We start from the raw sequence: 19,037 nt of genomic DNA on the forward strand, positions 1-19,037 counted from the left end.
GACGGTGAGGACGAGTTGAAGTGAAAGGCAATTTTAAACTATTTTTCAACCTTTTTGTCAATTTTATAGCATCCGTTTGAGTCAAAACACAGATTTAACATTATGTTAAGATGAACTCTGTAATCCTTTGAGATGCAATGAAGTTAAATTGAAACAAGACTTGTAGATGCAGGAAATAGTGAAGCTATTTGAAAGTATTACACAAGCTATTTTCACACATGTGTTGCAGCCTAATTTACTAAACATTGGAAGTGAATGTAAATGTCTTAGGACACCATAACACAAGATTGTGCCCACGCATGAACAGTGCAGGTAAATTTCCCGAGAATTCACAGCAATAAGAGGGCATCGTGTGTCCTGCCTCCTGCATCATCTACACAGGTGTCACCCCTTACCTAAACCAAATGCAGTAATTCAAGTTAGTAGGACCACATCAAACACAGAGAATCTTTTGCTGTGTGGTATGTTTGAAGTTCACATAATGCCAAAATGATTCTCCTGAAATTGTCTGGACTGAATGGCTTAGCTTGGTGCCAATCTAGCCTTTTGTCTGCATAACCAGGGACAAAACAAGTTACAAAACTGTCCTTATCATCATGTCTGGGATGTCAGCATGGGCGGACAAGGATATCGCTGCTGTCACTTCACATAATGAAATCAGTGGATAAACTTTTGAGTTGCTGGGGACTTTGTTGAATTCTCACTATGTCTCTAAAATTGTGCTCTTCACATTTTTAGGGGTGTTTTTTGTATGTAATGTCACAACACTGCAAATCTCAGTAAAAGCTTTGGAATTCAGCTAGAGTGAGACACTCACGATTCTTAAAGAAACAGTGGGAGAGTCGGCACAGTCTGCGTATTTTTGGCTCAAGGGCACAATGGCATAGATCTGAGTCCGTCTGTTTCCAAAGACACTAAGCGAGGTGAGAGGTGTTATACTGTCTATGGCAGAATGAATGTATCTGACCCTTTTTCATCCGTTTCCATTGAAAAATGAAAATATTTATGAATCGAGGAGAATGCAAAAGAGTCAATACACTCATGGTGCAAATTCATGCAAGTTTATTTTCATTTTGTGAAGTACACTGAAACAGTGGGACTTGGCAATTACATCATTTAAGACTGAATCAGATGTTACGTCAGTGTGTGCTTGAGCTACAAACACACAGAAACACACGCTCCCACATAAGTGGGTCTGGGGATGCAGAAGCATGCCCGGTCCATGCTCGGGGTTTGATTGCAGGGCTGAGGGGTCAAAGGGTAACTAATTGCGCGACTCATGGAGGTCAGCATTGGTGTGGCCTCCTGCCAAAGCACTGGAACACCACCTGAAGGTCTGTCAAGAAAGACAAATGAACTCCGACCCCCACTGCTGATGACATCGACCCCAGCCAGCGAGCGCACGCCACATCTTAATCTGGGTCTCGGAGACAGGGGCAGACGGCCGCCGCTGATCCAGATGTGACGTGACAAGGGCGCTACTGATGTTTTGTGTGTCTTTTTTTCAATAAGGAAGCACTCCTAGTGGGTCAATCCTTCATATATAACTTAAAGAATTATTGTGGTTAGACTGGCCTGATCGTGCACACAAATTGCAGGAAAACAAAAGCAGAAAAACCCACTCAGTGTAACAATAGGATTCCTGTGCATGGAGCTGTTTCGCTTTTAGCAATGCCATAAAGAGCTAAACTTAGCCCTGCCATCAATTCCTGGAATGCCACAACGGCAACTCTCAGTTTTACATAGTGACTCATCAAAGTAGAGAGAGATGATTATCATTTTTCACCAGTCAGTAATTAGCTCGCTCCCTAATCAGGTGTTTGTGCAGTACGCCTGTCCATACCTTCTTATTAAGCAATATCGATGCATGCACTGGAGCTTTTACCTGCCGTGCAATCAGCAGTAAGCCGCAGCCTGAACCACAGTGAATCTGCTGGAATGCACCCATTGTTGCTGTGTGCGTGCGTGCACGCGTGTGTGGGCCATCCTTTTGTAAAGAATTAACAAATAAGTGTGACGGATGGATAAATCACTTGACGAGCCCTGCCTGATGAAAAAGCCATTGTGATTGAGGTCTAGGGATCATCCAAAACAAAAAAAACAAAAAAAGAGCATCTCGCTTTCATGATTAACAGAATGTCGAAAAGGATTTCCCTTCTTAAACAGACATTACAATCATGTGAGGCTAATAGCCAAAAGGACACAACCAGATGGGACGTCTCCCTCTCTCCTGTGCTGCACTGTTTGAGAGACAAAAATGACCCAGACCTGTGTCAACAGCTGGGAAAAGCATCCCTGCTTTACGAAAGTGATAAAAATAACACTGAAGTACCCCACTGTGGGTTACGCCCAGAACAAGTCTGTTTTTGCTGGCCGGGAGGGTCACTGTCAGACAGAGCTGGACCTCCAGCCAACACACATCAAGGCGGCACTTTCCAAGCCTCCATTTTCGCCCCTCTCTTTTCCTGTTTTGACAGGAAACAGGAGATGATAACATAGTCGCACAAACAAGCAGAGATTGCCTCCGACCTGCTGCCGTGCTGTCCTCGTGTGGCAGCGAATGTCTGTTTTCTTTAGAGGGCCTCGTGTCCGAACATAGGAAAACATGCACTCGCTGTCTGGCGCGAGCGTGAGCATGAGCATGAGGCCGCCGTGACGCACGGGCTTTCGCGCGGGCACACCTGACACACACATCAAATTCACACCTGTCTTTACATCAAGCCTGAGTAACCTTTCCATAGCCTGGCACGGTGTCTTTTGTGCGCTGAGCACTTCCTCACAGGATCCCAGCGGCGTGCCAGCACAGCGTCACACAAAGAGCTGCAATAAAACAGACCACCAAAGTCACGGACACAAGACTGAAAGAGGAAAGATGAAAGCTGCGGTGGTCGCCACGGGGAACCAAACATACACGGAGGACGTGAGCAGAGGAGCAATGTCAATATCTGGCAGGGGGGGAAAGGGTAGGGAGGGGAGTGGCACTGGCGTCAGCAGGGTAGCTTTGAAGGCAAAGGGAGGTGAAGATGAGTAGCGTGAAGATGAGTAGCGTCTCCTGTCCGAGGCTCTTTTTGGAATGTGTGCCTTTTATGTTGTCAGGAAGCACACTGTGGTGAGACACAACAAGTGGAGTGATGGGGCCATTAGAGAAGGCTTTGTTGATGGTGTGAGAAGCTCAAAGGCACGGGACACTTTGATTGCCCTTTCTGATTCCCCTGTAGCCTTTGTTTACGAGCTAATTAAGCATTGTTCAACTGCTATAGCACCATGATGACTTTGAATGGTTACTGTAGGGCTTTTACAGCACCCCTAATAAGATAACCACTAACGTATAAAACACTTTCTGCTGCAATCTAGTGTGGGAACCAAACTCTATATGCATACGTTGTGTGCCTGAATGCCTGGCAATAGCTGAAAAAGAGAAAATGCATAAAAGAGAGGAAAACAGACACATCACGTGTAGTCCCACAGGTCAAATTCAGTTCAAATGTTACTGCTTCTTTGGGAGTTCAAGTGTACCCCAATTTCACCTCTCTCCTGGACATCACGACCCAAACAGATCCTCTCGCACAAAAGGGATGAAGACATAAACGCCCAGCGTGGGACAGTGAGGTTAAGGGTTCAGTGGCTGGACAGAAAAAGCAGGAGGAGGGCACCGTCTCGCTACATAGATGTGGTAATGACCGTGTGGCAGCAATGGAGTTTGTGGAAGATTGCTCACAGTAAATAAAGAGTAGAGGAGTGGATTTTGTGTAGGAAGGAATGCATTCACGTGGTGGTGAACAGGTACAGAGAGGTCAGAAAAAGCACAGGAAAAAGAAAAAATGGAAAGAGAAGTTCAAACTATCATTCCTAGCTAAATTAAATTTGTAAAAAGAGATGCGTTTGAGGTCAGGTCAGCATAGCTTAAACAGGATTGCTTAAATGTGAAACTAAAGATGGCAAAAACTGTAAATAAACAATAAAATGTAGTGTTTAACACCATCTAGCAGGCCCTCTGGCTGACTTTGAATGATATTAAAGCATGATCCTGCACTGTGAGTTCTGGCGTTTATGATCTCCTTGTTGCATCTCCTGAAAGACACAGGGGAGGGTTGAGCTGAACAGAGCAAAGGATCAGAGCGCGAAACACAACTACAGCATCCACTCCTGCTTCGAACAGTAAAACTTGGCAGGAATTTGCCAAGGCTACAAGTGCAGGTGCTCTCCCCAGGAGCTTCCCCCCTTTTCATCTGAGGAGGGACAGCATTTCCGCGTTGCACAGACATGTTCAAAGGTATTCCAGCAATGTTTTTTTTGTTTGATGCATAAATTTAGCGCGGTAAACAAAAAGCTGCCATCTATCATGTTGATTTAGAGGTGCCTGATAGAGGCACCGGGAGTGAACACTGCCAAAACAGCCACTGGCAAAGCGAATACAGCTGAGTACCTAAAAGACGGCACGTTAATGATGACAATTTCAGGCAACAAAACAACAGCATGTAGGAACAAAATATAAACTGAAAGCATCTCTGAATGAAAGTGATTTCAGAGCAGTAATCAGGGGTAGAAGCCGCTGTCAACTGAGAATGTGGCAAAGACACAATGCTATCGGTAAATCTACACACATATACAAACACTCACTTGATGACAAGTCCCTCCATAGGTTTTTGCCCATCATCAGCATGTTAGCTGGGCACTTACCTTTGAGTCTGCACTGTGAGGCCTCCCCGGCAAGTTCCCCGAAAAGCTAGGACGGCTCTGCTTTTATAGGTGGTACTGAACTGATACTGAGCAGCAAACGCAGAGGATGGAGAGGCAGTTTGGGACTCGTAAACAGAGAGGTTTAAGTTTAAGTGCTCGACACACACGAAGGAGATAAAACAGCCCAGAGCTCTTCAGCAAAGAGAGTGACATCATAAAATAGAGCGGCCGTAACAAGAGGGGAAGCATAAAGGACGGATCTATTAATGGGAGAGATGGTTCATAGGAGAAAGGCAGGGGAAGGTTTACTCCACGAGCATCTGCTGCTTGGGAGTAATGACAAGCTCGAGGTGGCACAGTTTATCAAGACAGTACATATCTGCTGATCTGAATATAAATCTAATTACCCTTCATTTTCTTTTTGTTTTTCCAACCAGTGACCTCTAAAGTGATTGTTATCGTGATACACTGTAGCTTATACATTAGCTCTTACTCTTTTCACTTTGCAGCCTGTTCAAAACACACTGCTACAGATTTCAAGCACTTTTTTCTTTATCTTTTTTATGATTTTTTCGTGGCTCATCGAGAAGAGATTAAAAAAAAGGTCTGCAATCACACTTTTGTGAGTTTGTCTAGCAGCAAAACATCATTGTCTTATATTAATGTCGATTTTACAAAACAAAATCAATAAAACTTTTTTTTCACATTTTCCCAAAGTATAAAAGTCTAAGGAAAAGGACTTCAGCTGCCAATCACAGACAAACAACGCAGCTATTTTATGACTTTTTCAGTTGAAAATCCATTATGAAAATCCATACGGCTGCGATTGACCTTTTCGTTGTTCCGCCTGTTGAAAAATTCAGCGACAACAATTTTCCATTGGAATAAAAGCAACTTTGATGCCATTTGTCGAACGCAGGGCTATGCCATTTCCTTTCAAATGTCAGCAGACAAATTGCCAAGTCAGGTCATTTGATAATGAGAGAAAAGTCCAAATTGAAACACATTTCTTCTTTACTTTAGCTTCCTCTCACTACAGAAGGTTTACCTGCTTTGATGCTAAGCTGACATTATTGATATTCATATACATAATAATACTTAGATGCTTAATGGCATTTTAGACCCTGATATATAAGCTAGTGATAAAACACAAGGGGTAAAGAAAGCTCATCATAACTAACCCCAGCAAGTACTAGAGTAATGCTACTGGATGGTTACCTTCTCCATGACCACCACCAGGCCAGTGAAGATAAAACGCCGACAGTAATAAAGCAATCATAAATTGGTAGTAGTTAAGATCAGAAAGACGGATGCATTCAGCAGCAAACTGGAAAGGATGGAGGGACTCTGACTGTGCTTCATCTCTATCTTTTTTTCCTCTGGTACTTTCACGCACATTCACACATCATCAATACCCACGCTCATCCTCACACATGGGGCGGGACACTCAAGCGTGAAATGAACATGAGCAGCGTGAACTTTGACTGGCATCTTTTTTTTATATACCGTGCCAGGATTTATGGAGCACTATATACGTATCTGAATGAGCTCCTGACAATAAAGAATAGCCTAAAGCATAGCTGGGGAGTCCGGTGGAGATGAGTTAACACAAGCCATCTACAAGTCACACCACAACTCATCGCTATCCATCTGCTATTACACAAACACAAATAGAATCAGAGAGAGATGCATGCACACTATTGCTCTGACACATATGGGGAAATACGACATGACAGCAGACTGGTGCACTTACGGAGCAGCTGCAAACCGCAGCCACAGTTTACTACTCTTGGCCACTCAGGGGCTCCTCTGGGAATAAAAGGAAAGAAATATTACATTGCCCAAACAACAAACATGATTGCAGGCATGTTGCAGAGAGTAATTACTTTGCTTGGAGGTGCAGAAGAGTCTTTTAGGATTCCTTTAAATTCTCTAAACAAGCCAATTGTGGATAAAAATTACCCGTTTTTAAAAAAAAAATGTAATATGTAAAGTGACACGTCCTGATTAGTGATCTCTAAGCTTCTTATTCATTTGCTTCTGTAGCATCTAACTCTTCGAGTGGCTAAATATTCCCAATGAGGCCACACACTGGCAACTTCATGAACTGGAAGGTGAGAAGTAGATGCTCCATTAACATCTTGCAAAGAGGAAAACAAACAAGGCAATGTCAAGTCTAACTCAGGCAGCATACTCAACTGATCCACTGTTTGCTGTCAGCAAGAGAGCCACGCCCAAAACAGCCCTGAGTTTGCTGTCTGCACATCCATCTTGGCAAGGATACACAGTGCTGGCATTCTCTTTCAGCACATTGCTATAAGCCAGGCGATTTGTCTGCTACCACAAGGCCTTCTGTCAATTGAGTGCGTTTTATGGAGCCAGCAGGAGATTACCTCCAACTCAGTGCTCCTCAGTGTCTGTGTACCATGTTGAAAATTTATCTCAACAACTATGTTTTTTCTGCCTCCCAATACTGAATCAGACTCAATAATGGAGTGCAGTCTGCCCGGATTGTGTACATCTCACTTCAACATGACATATGGATCCAAGCGCCAGGAGTACCAAGAGCGCGTGAAACAAACACACACGTGCAATTTTCTTTTTCACGCTCATATTTACGCACGCGCACCTCACCCTAAATGAACAAGTCAAACTGATTAATTCCCACTGGTTAGACTTCTTGTTGCATTCGTGTTCGTTGTTCACTGACATTTCTGCCTTTGTTGTTCTGTTCTCATGCTCTGCAGACCTGTGCCGTGCCGTAACACATTGGCCTGTCAGCCTAGACTGCAAATCCATTGTTTCATTTCAGTCTGGCTCATTGTAACACATGATCCTTCACCAAATAGCAGCAAACCCATTCAGACACATGTTATTATGTATGGCAATTATTTTTCAAACCCACTAAGAATAAGAAGCCGACATGGGATATAGGTGTTGTCACAGTCGGAGCATTACAGGGTGCTTTGATTCAGCTTAATCCTGTAAAGATGACTGATCATAAAATAAATGGGATACTAGCGTAGTAAAGTAAACATGTATCTGTGAACAACTGTTGACAGACATTTTAAATATTACTGCACTTAATTAACATCCAATCAAAAACTCAGAGAAGTACAAAGTATTTAGATTCCAGGGGACATATGTTTATTCACATTTTTTGGGATATAAAGACCATCTCTGTTTCCCTCTCATTAATTTCAATTACTCATGCCACTACAGACAGGTTAGCTTGGCAAAGCGACTGGAGCAGGTGGAAACAGCTATTATTCTATCCAGTTTTTAAAAATTGTTACTCCTGTCAAACATTGCCTTGTCATTTTTTTACACTTTTCCTTTCTTGTAGATAAAATAAATGAGATGCATGTTCATTTGTCACCTGCTATTTTCAGGTGATGTGTTATGCCAAGATGCAAACGGTTTGCAGCTTTATATCTAACATGTCAGTCATAAGAAGGGCACATTCACCTTTAACTCCTTGCAAGATAATAAATTAAGAAGTGTCAGGAAAAGTGAGGTTTCCTGCTTTTTATTAAAAAAGAGAATTTGTATTTAGTCAGCATATTAGCCCATGATTAAGGACACAAGATTCATGTTAGGACAATAAAGTGACTATCTGGTGAGGCCAGGACCAAAGGTCAAAACTGATGGTGCTGCGATTCTTGGTTTCCAGGTATGCCACAGCCAGAGAAAGCTCTTTTTGAGTCATTTAAGGTGATCTTTTATAAATAGTGACAAAACTATGACCAGCCAAAACCTTCAAACATGACAGCTGAAATGCCGTTAATAGAGGCGTGCAATGATTTTTAAATTAACTCTCGTTACTGTTAATAACGCATATTCCCCTGCCGATAATGAAATGATTTTACAGCTGCAGAAGCCTGGTAGTTGCTTTTACTCATACAGAAGATGGGTTAGAAACAAAAAGATTCAGATAATGTATTAAACACTGACATAAAATTTTAGTTCCAAGATTTATTCTTGCCTGCTTAATTTGACCTAATACCTTGACAGCAATGACTTCAGTTTAGATACAGTGATCTGCTACTTGTGAGACAGAGCTGCTCTTGTCTACATTTCTATCTCTTTCTAAATGCAAAGCTCACTTATTGGGAGTGTATATTTACAGTGAAGATCTAAGATGGAAAGAGATAACTGGAAGCAGCAGGGTAAATCCCCACATCTAAACAGCTCTAAAAAGCTTTGCTCACCTTGACAGGTAACTGTGGGAACATCTGCACGGCTCTCTGTAGACACTGCAATGGCATGCAGTAGCAGCAGAAAGGGCCAGATGGCCGAAGGAGGACACATTCAAGCAAATATGTGCGTGTGCCTGCTTGTGTGCGTACATTATGCGTGTATGTGTGTTAGTGGGCATCTGCTGGGGAGCCTCAGTCAGCTCCTGTTTCATCTTGCTCCCCTGAGCAAGGAGTGACATGCAGACTTGAGGAATGGAAGTTCCAGGTGGAGAATTCCGCAACCTCCTCCAACAGATTCCTGCGGTCTCCTCCTGATGAAAGGTGATGAGCATCAGCCTCACTGCAGCTCACTTTCCATCCAGACCCTTCAGACGTTGAATCTGTGCACCTTGAACCCATTTTCTGCTCTCTGCCTCATACCAATTTACCCTTGCAATTGTGATAAGTGGCAGACTGGCCAGCGACAATTGGGGTCAATTCACTTTCAGCTCACTAAATTAAAGATGTAAAATGAAACTGCAGCAGACACAGTGAAGATGTGGCCTTCATTCCAGAGTTGCCTGGAGGTTAAAAAATAAGGTTTGTGGCCAGTAAAAGTGCTCTGAAAGCAGGACCAGCTGTGAAAATCTGGAAGCAAGAAAGTGAATGAGAAATTCTTTACACTCCTTTAACTACTGACAGAGTTGTTCCACTGTTCAAATTTAAAGGGCTCTGGGAGCACTGGGCAGTTCAGAAGTATAGATGAAGATGAATAACAGGCTGAAAAATAATGGAGATGAAGGTTTTTGGAGGAGGTTTTTTCAAGGCAATTAAATTCCTGCAGCGCTCACAGTACTAACTTTGTGCTTTGTTCCACTGAGAAAAGAAAAAGGCGCCTGTCAATTCGGGGTGTCTCAGACAAATTTCGGTCTATACTGAAAAAGTATTGCCATTCCCGCAACACCCAGCACTGGATAAATGAAGCTGTGGGGATTGGGTAAAACGGCAGTACACAACTGCATGCTGCTGAGGCTCCCATATATAGTACAGCATGGTACCAGCATGACTGATGTCTATGGTCTCTGCACCACTTGACACCAGATTATTGCCCTACAGTTTAATACAGCCACATGCCATAAAGCAGAAGTCACACCGCATGCAGGGATAAAGCAAGAGCACAGCTCAGCTCAGAGTCTCTTCTATTCTCCTGCCTCGTCTCTCATCTCCTCCCAGGCCCGTTGCAGTGCTCACACTGCTGAACAGCCGCAAAGGTACAGACATACACGTATCAGCGAGGGCCTCGGGGGCTCAGGTGCTTAGAGGTGAATAGAATAATATGGCCATGCTCTGTTTTAAGTCTACGTCAGTTTGGGTTTTCATTCTGTCCTCTGTCGTCTGCCCTCCTACAGCGAAGCTGCAGTGTGCTCTTGTTCCTGCACAGATCAGCTCCTTGAAACCTTAACCCACCATAAAAGCTGAGAGAAGTGACAGAAATGTCAGAGGGCAGTCAACAAAGGAGAGGTAACGGGAACCAGGCCTGCAGAGCTGCAGTCATTTACCCATTTCTCGCCTATATGTTTTGGACACTTTTAAACACACGCTCGCTTGTGCAAAATAGCAAAATATCATTCCTGAATCCTTAGCTGTGTATTCTGCCTCACCTATCTCTGGTCATCATAAATCAAAGACAAACATGCTCAGAACATGCTATGCCAGTGACTGTTTGGCCTGGAAACATTTGTTGGATGACATAAGGTTGATTAATTTCCTTTCTGTAGTGTTTCGGGAAATAAAACCTGATCCGAGACAGTTATATGGATTCACTAATGAGGCTGCATTTTAAATGGATCGAGGGTCAAATAAGGAGCAAAGCAGGAACAAATCAAACATGAATCCCAGTGAGTCATTTGTGAAAATTACCGTTCCTGTAATTTATGAATTCATCATGAAAAACCTGGCAAAAAGGCCTCGTGGTTCAAATTAATTTGTGCAGCCACATTCATAGTCACATTCACTCACCCTATCCATAATAGGCTGGAACACATTGTGCATATATCAGCAGTGCATTGTATTCTTGATTAGCTTGTGGTTTGCTCTCTATCAGCAAGATTTAACTTGATTCACTTGCTCATTATACTTTGATCTGTATGGTGGCCGGGGCAGAGGTCAGTGTCTCACTTCCCTCATGGCAGAGGTGAGGCCTGGCTGCAATAAAAAACACCAACAGTTCAGCTTAATTCCAAATCTTTAAACCCTCACAGGCCCGCAGGACATTCTCTGTTAAGCAGTCAGCACACTCGTGCACTCCACAAGGTCCAAGGCTGGTTTTTACATTCATAGACATCTTTATTTATGATTGTCTGTCAGCACTGACCTGCAGTGAAACCTCAGTGCAATGGTTTGGAAAATGGAAATATTTAAAATACGTCCACAACTCAAAATTTATATTATCAGTAAAAGTACAAAAGTCATAGACATCATTTGCAAATAACAGTTTTCATATTTGATCTTAAAAATAGTTTAATGGTTTTGCAGATGCACTTAGTCCCTTTCTTACTGAAAGCTAGGTGGAAATTGATACCTCACCTCTCCATATGGTGCTAAGCTTTAGCCGAAAGCTGGCTAATTTAGCTTGCAGTAAGAAATTAACAGGGTTCTTTGAAACTGAGATTCAAGCAATCGTTTTACTTTGTGGCATACCTCACCTAACTGCTGTGTCCAGCCACAATAAGCATGCTAGAATTAGGAAATCCAGACTCTCTGCTGTTCTCTAGTCAAGGCATTCATTATTGTAGGTTTTAATTATGCAAATTAAGCAATTGAAGTGCCTTGATTAAATAGAGTCTGGTGGTTGTCAGTGTCTCTTCTTTTTTTTACCTGTCCTTTCAGGAAAGGGCACTTTTCCACGAGACTTTTCATTATCTTCTCTCTGAATAACATAAAATGTGTCAAGGCAGTTAAAATGTAGGGGTAGTAGCTCGAGGACCCAATTTCAGAAAAGTTAATTTAGGCTTGACCCCCTTAGCGTGATGTCATAAAATGGTTATAATCAGAAATTCATTGTAAATGTTATGCAAAAATCGTTGCTGCTGCTGCTTTGTTGAACATTCAAAGCAAGTGGACTGTGCACAAAAACATCACTGCATTGCTGCAATTGTCCACTTACACCACTGGGCTCCACAGAGCCACAATAAACAACAGCGTGGAGGGGAGAAGGGCTTTACTTCCCCGAGTTTCTTGTTCCTTTAGACCCAAACAGGAAAATGCAAAAGCTGTCTGGACTTCAATGTGTGTTAAAAGTCAGCTTTCCCTCCAGTCGCTTCATGTCTGAAAGCACATTCACTTGACCCAAACACTTTTCCTTGAATTTTTATCTACTCACTACTACTACTGTATTCAAACAATAAGTCTACAGCAGAGAAGGGGGGGGGAGGGATGCCTGGGGACCAAGCTGACTTCCTCCTCTCAAAAACGGGACGGCGGGCGGATGGGGAGGGAGGGGAAGTGTGACCTCAGTAAACAGTCTCCGCACTCATTTTTCCCATGACGGCCGCAGACACAACACTGGCTGAACTCTAGCAGGTATCCCAGCAGGCCACCTGAATAACCGTGTTGACCTTCTTCCCTCCATGGAGGAAGTAATTTGGAAGCGATCATCCATAACTGCATCCATCCTATGAGGCCCAACAGGTGAGCAGCTCAAACTCACAAAGACAATGGTTTTATTATCCTTCACCTAGGGGAAACCTATACCATAACGCTGGTACAATAACAGCACCCTGCCATCACTGTTTGCCACCCCGGAATTAAGGCGCAATTTAGCCATCAACAAGAGCAAAATACGGGGCAGAGGGGAAGTCTTCGTCTCTTTCTTCAGCCCAGAGCACCTGTTGAAGGCCACAAAGTACTGCTGGAGGGTCCCACACTAAAAAAGGGGAGGTCAGTTCCCAGGGCAGATAATAATAGTTAGGGTTTGGCTAATGTGTGGACTTAACCTGAAACCTGACTATAGATCTGATACACTCAAAACCACCTTTAAAGATTAGACCACACATACAGGTGATTCAAACCGGAGCACAGGTGCTGTCCAAATGTTTCCTTCTCCCTTATGTATTCTGTTCCTGTATGAACATCAGGTGCAGGCGTATTCAGGGTGAACCTTGTAGAGCAGTAATCCAATCTAACTTTGAGACTTTCCCTCTAAAATGGTACAACAAAGGAGAACCGACCCTGGGGCAAAAACCAGCGCGCCACAACAACAGTGGTCTCAGGGCCTATATTTAACAGCGGTGGGAATTGTGGGAGCAGCAACACAGGAACACTTTCAATGCACAGCGAAGGTCGACTGGGACTTAACTTCCTCCTCAGTCTCCAACGTGAGCGGGGCCTGCTTGTTTCAGCCCCTTCGACCCCCCCACACCCAACAGCAAAATAAAAAGATAAGCATTGTTTAGTCAAACAATAGGCCACTTTCAAAGTCTCAAAAGCTTCCATTTTCACTTCCAGAGCCAGCATTTTGAAGTCAAGTATAGCAATAAACAACTTTGCAAGTGGACTGTGAGAGCTTTCTTGGTGAAACATTAGCTGGATCTAATTTCACTGTTCATGTTTCAATGCGAAGAGCAGGTGCAGGTGGACACAAGCATCACTACAGAGCTCCTATCACTATTCTGTGGTAATAGTTACTATAATTTGCTTGCTTGATGGCTTTTTATGAAAATTTTACCATGAATTACTGTAAAGCAGAAGTGCAACTTGGGTGATCACAGTACTTTTCAATGCAAACAAAAAAAGTTAAAATGTGAGCGACAGAATGTGCTAAAAGATTTCAAAGATTACAAATTATAACACCAACCTTCAGTGAATTCTGGTCAGCCAGAGCTAGCGCTTGTTTCTTCAGCTCTGAGACTTTCTTCTGGCAACTTTGGCAAAAGCCTCCCTTCTCCTCCGACTCGGAGATGGGAACCGACCCGGCGCCCTCAGGAGGAGGTCGGCTGCTCCATTGCGCTTCCTCCGCGGAGTGAAGTCTTTTCCTGGGGGTCGCGGGAGAGTCTCCACCCGGACATCCCTCCACCTTCGGAACAAGCAAAGGTTTGGTTAACTTTTGAGGTTTCAAAAAAGAGTAGTTTGCACTTAAAAAGCGTCCAACTGTGACGGTGAAACTGTTTTGCCTGTACCTTGACAACCCGTTTGAATACAGAGCACCTGAAGTGCGCACCTCACAAAAGCTGATGTAAATAAAAACAATGCAAACTGTATTTAAGAATAAGCAAATTAGTTTTTTTACACGTAATCCTGTGCAGGGAGACACTTACAGTGAACACGCGGTTGTCATGGTCTCCACCATCAAAAGCTGAACTGCCCCAAGAGGAGCTCATTCTCCCAACTCAAGGTTGCACCTTCAGGAGAACGTCTTGAAACTCACGGATACTGTGGCTGAAAAATGTGAGACCGAGCCATAGGCTGCACCGAAGACCGGACTGAAGGTTATCAGTCATCTGTCACATCGCACCGGACCGGTGGCGACTGGGCGAAGGCAACTTGTGAGTGCGCCCCATGAAGCTCCAAAGTTGTGGAGGAGTTTTGGTACAGGAGGGCACTCAGCCGTGCGCAGGAGGCGGTGTTACTCTCCGAATGGGAGGGATAAAGAAACTTCCCTGCTCATGCGGCAATCGAGTTGTCTGTGAAGTGAACCATTATCGAATATTATACTAATTTAATTGCATAAAAACGTTTCCACTATTTCTTTATTAAAAATCTCAGTAGTTTCTCTCTCAGCTTGCTCTCTTCAGTTTATCACACGCGGATTTAAATAGCCATAGTCTAGAGTACAGTTTTAACGTTTTACAACTGTATTAAATGTAAAAATATCTTAAGAGATATAAAGAGATAAAAAAAATATATATATATATATTATATATGAAAAATATAATACTAGATGCCTTAATCACTTTAAGGTACCCAGTCTGTTATTTGGTAGGTAGGGCTATATAAAACCCTAAATTGGAGCTTAATTAAACTAATGTCAAAGACAACATCTTACATGAATGATAATGATAATATGAATCTTCTTGTAGGATTTTGTGCTTTATTCGCTTTCAGGGTGCACCGTCAACTGTTGCCTCTCAGGGAGCAGAGATGTTTGTCGCTGATGTTACTCTGGCGCCATCCTCCGTCAGAAATAAAGAACACCATCTCTCAAATTGAAGAGGGTGGGCTCTCCACGGTTAAATATTTAATTGATAAACTTTGAATATTTCATGCGGGTGATGTAAGCGACAGTCGCCACATGCCCTGCTGTCCTGCACATAAGAAACGGTTTCTCTTTTTTCTCTCCCCATAAAAAGATTTTAATTTATTTCACTTTTTTCTCGTCCACTTCTTTTGCACAAGTCATATCAGCCAATGGTGACGTTTTAAACGTAAATATAACCTCCAATATATGTTTTTATCGTCGGCTGCAACATTTCTCGGGGCTGAAAGGGGCTTGTCAAAAGACACTGGAAGATTTATTATTAGGAAATTAAGACTTAAATTAAACAACGCACCTTGTAATAAACATTTTTTCCACACCAGCTTATAAGTCATATTTAAATATGTTGGTAAGTTGTCACTGAATTGTCTACCAAGCCTTATAGGTGTATTTTTCCTCGTTTACTTTAACAGCAGTTAAAGAGAATTTAAGTTAAGGCACTTTTATTTGCTGCAAAATGCTGAAGAAAGTATTAATACGCAAAACTGGAGATTCTTGAAATCAGTGAATGAAGCTGGAGGTTAACAGGGATCGCAGATGCTACGAGGTGCTGCTCACGGTCCTGAATAGCGGACAGGACCCGTCAAGCGCGCATCATTTATCTGGCTCGTCACTGTTTCCCACTTGTGCAAACAGCGCTCCAGCAAGAACATGCTCTCTGAGATAGCTTTTGTTTCAAACATCCCTTGAGAAAACTCTTACCTTTGTTTTTCTCTTCAGCAGGTGACTTGTAAACCCAAATATAATGTCCGAGTCGACGAAGAATGTCCCCAGGTCTATGACGCTGGGGTTGGGCTTCCCAGCTTCGGGAGACCCCGGTGAGTTTGGTAAAGCCATGTGGGCTGCAAGTGTACCCTAGAAAATATTCCACTCCCTGGGAAACCTATTTGATTCTTACAGCCATCTATTTTATATGTCTCGTACCCCCTAAAAAGATCCAAAGGGGTTTTTAATCCGGACATTCAGTCATTCAAGCTGAGCGCTCGCACGTGTGCGTAAAATAGCCACGACTTCCAGCAGCCCAATAAGAGGGAGGGAAACAAGCACTGCAATCCATCCGGTGCGCAAAAAGGTGTTTATATCCACTGAAATACTTTTTTATTATCCATGATCTTTGAGTGCTGTTGCAGGTCTGAGAGAGAAGGAGCACCTTGTGCATCTGCTGCACTCTCATCTCATCTCCTCTCCTCTCCCCCTCCCTCCCTTCCTCTCTCCCCCTCACTCAGCCTCCCTCTCTCTCCATCTCTCTCGCTCTCTGTTCCCTCAGATAGAGATGACCTGCTCTCATAGCCGATTTGCTGGTGCGTCGTTGTCATCCCCCTGGACGAACACGTAAAACACAATGACAATCCGGCTATAACCCCTAACGGCAGACCCCCTGTAATATTCCTGTATTATTCATGTAGGGGCTTGCAGTAACGACCCAATCAAAGCTTCTATGTTATATGTTTGTCTTATATACATATATAATGTTCCTATAATCTTCCTGCAGCAGAATGTACTGCAGCTCTGTGGTTAAAGTGTTGCTGTAGAAGCCAGTCTGGGATATAATCAAATATGAGGCACTTGATTTGTTTACCGTGATGACGGTTATCTGCAGTGATAGCCAATTTTGTTTGGATTGAAACAGATCAGCTTTTGATTGATTTTACTTTATTACAGTCTGTATCGAAATCAGATCAGCTCAAATTTCCTGTGAGATGTCCAAGGCGGAAAAATCTCCCGAGTGCTGAAATTCCTGATAATTTAAGGTGTTTGCTGCTTAAAAATGGAACTAACAGTTATAACTGAGTAAGATCGCATGGTTGCCAATCACTATGCAGCGAATAGCCTCAACTCTTCGAGCAAGATGCGGCTAAGATAGTGAGATTAAGAACGAGGCCAGTGGGTGGTTTCCCTGTGATCCAGCGGATCTATTATAAAAGTAATGAGTTGTCTTTAAAAAAAAAAAAAATTAGAGACGATTAGTTTTTAGAATGAAAACAGGCGTTAAACAGAATAATCAGAGTGTTGTCCTGCCCGGGTTTAATTTACGAATATAAACCAGTTTTTCTTCTCAGACTGGACTGCACGGAAACAAACTGTAGTGATGATGTCATGCACATGGAGCCGCTCCTCGGTGAGCTACGTGTCACTGTGAAACGCGGCACCCGTGGTGGTTTCACCGAAACACTGGCTCGCATTTCTTGAAAACTGAATTCAAATTGACAAAGTATGCTTTTTTTAATGTTACAGCTGTAAGAATCCGCATTATTTCTTTTGGATTAAATTGATATAATGGGGTTAAGTGTCACCACCAAAGCCCATAAGAGCAGAAACAAATATTTGATAGGCTATATGTTGCACCTGAGAGTGCAGTTTAAATTAAGAAACACCACAGGCTGGTGTGGTATGTGGTATATTGGGCTCCGTGGTATAAGACTATGACATGATTAGCTTTATTTAGCTCTGAGTTTTAAAAGGTGCCTTCAAAGCCCCTGGAAACAGCAGTACACCTGTTGGCTGAGGTTGAAATCTGTGGATGGTTCCTTTAACTTAACAAATGAACTAGCTGAGCGGAAATCATATCTTGGGTGAAATTTATCTTTAATTTCAATCGTTTTATTAGTTTAGCTCATTAGTATCAGAGCCCAAATACAGTCAACTTTTATTCACAGTGGCGGTAAGTGTAAGTGTGACGTATCTGATCTGACTGCTGGAAAGTTGTAAGGTCACCGGGAGAGAGCGGCGGCTGCATGGAGCAAAGTTTTTCTTTGTCTTTCAGGAGGGCAGAGAAGATCAAGAGTGACTCTGGTGCAACAATTATGACTTGACAGCTAAGCAGAGGGGGGTTAATCATTTGTTTTATCCCCAGAACAACGCAACTCATCACACCCGCTGTTGCGCATGCACGCGTGCATGCACGCAAACACAGACACCTTCTTTTGTGTGATGGAGAGACAGGGGTTGTGAGAAGAGCAATAACTGCAATTCATAGTAAAGATGATTTACCATGTCCGTCACCCAGCCCTCCCCTCTGGAGGAGGTCTGGGTTGAGTCTCCTCTGGCCGCTGATGAAATTCCAAAGACGGGATCCCCTGGGACTTCGTGTGCTGCTACATCTGCTGCCCTTGCGCACGTACAGGGAAATCGCTCTGGGCATCTCATTAAGTCCTCTCCTATGTCTTATCCTCTGACTGTGAGACCTCGATCTGCAGCTTCTCCCGGTGCACGGACAGGCTTTGTGAGAAACGTTTAGCAAATATTGATAGTTCTTGGCGCATGGAGGAGATCAAAAGAAAAAAAGGAAGGGGGCTGTCTAAAAAGGGGAGGGGGAATAAATGGTGCACACTGCTTTCATGAATGATTTATGCAATGTAGAGTAGCCTTTCCCTTCCCTGGGAAAAAGCATTTGGATTTACTTGTGTCAGATTGTGAGTCCTTAGTTTTGGTTTTCTCATCAAACCTTTAAGCAGATAAGAGACCTGAATGCAAACCTGTGGCTTTAATTAAGTCTATCTCAGTTTAGAGGCTTTTTAAACTAATTTAGACTAATAAATGATTTAATCAATATAATACAGACGGGAAAACAACAGCCCAGGAAAAATGATATTAAACCAAGTTAAATGGGGAAATAGCTGCTCCACGCTTAACTATTTGTTGATTAAAATGTCTTACCAGCAATTATTTTTCTCTGTTTTGTCAAATTAGATAGCAGCAGATGTGATTTTTCCATATTTACCACAGTTGCAATTTTCAGTACTTTGGACAGCGACCATCCCTGCAGACGTAAAGTACACAATCCCACGCATACCCATTAGTGACAAATGGTTCTTTATTGACTTCTGAACAGCAGCAACAGTAAAGCAGTGAAAAGGACGGGTGTTACAGCAGCAGGAGCAGCAGAGCTGTTAAAAAATTTGTATGTGCGCCAGCAGAATGAAATT

The 19,037-nt window shown here is 43.0% G+C and overlaps 1 protein-coding gene and 1 long non-coding RNA gene across 2 annotated transcripts in view; both read right to left on the bottom strand.

Moving 5' to 3' along the window:
• The window catches only part of kif26ab (kinesin family member 26Ab), a 68,557-nt gene extending 54,107 nt beyond the window's left edge, over positions 1-14,450 (bottom strand). The window contains exons 1-2 of the mRNA XM_026151646.2: positions 14,174-14,450; positions 13,714-13,932 (exon numbers count right to left, since the gene is read on the bottom strand). Coding sequence (XP_026007431.2) covers positions 13,714-13,932; positions 14,174-14,236 — 282 coding nt within the window. The 5' untranslated portion in view covers positions 14,237-14,450. The remainder of the gene's footprint in view (positions 1-13,713; positions 13,933-14,173) is intronic.
• Positions 14,451-18,907: 4,457 nt separating this feature from the next.
• LOC113012448 (uncharacterized) overlaps positions 18,908-19,037 on the bottom strand; it is a 786-nt gene continuing 656 nt past the window's right edge. The window contains exon 2 of the long non-coding RNA XR_003270698.2: positions 18,908-19,037. This exon is cut by the window's right edge and continues 368 nt beyond it. This is a non-coding gene — a long non-coding RNA (uncharacterized LOC113012448).

This window comes from Astatotilapia calliptera, chromosome 19 (genome assembly GCF_964374335.1).
Source record: "Astatotilapia calliptera chromosome 19, fAstCal68.1, whole genome shotgun sequence".
Lineage (NCBI taxonomy): Eukaryota > Metazoa > Chordata > Actinopteri > Cichliformes > Cichlidae > Astatotilapia > Astatotilapia calliptera.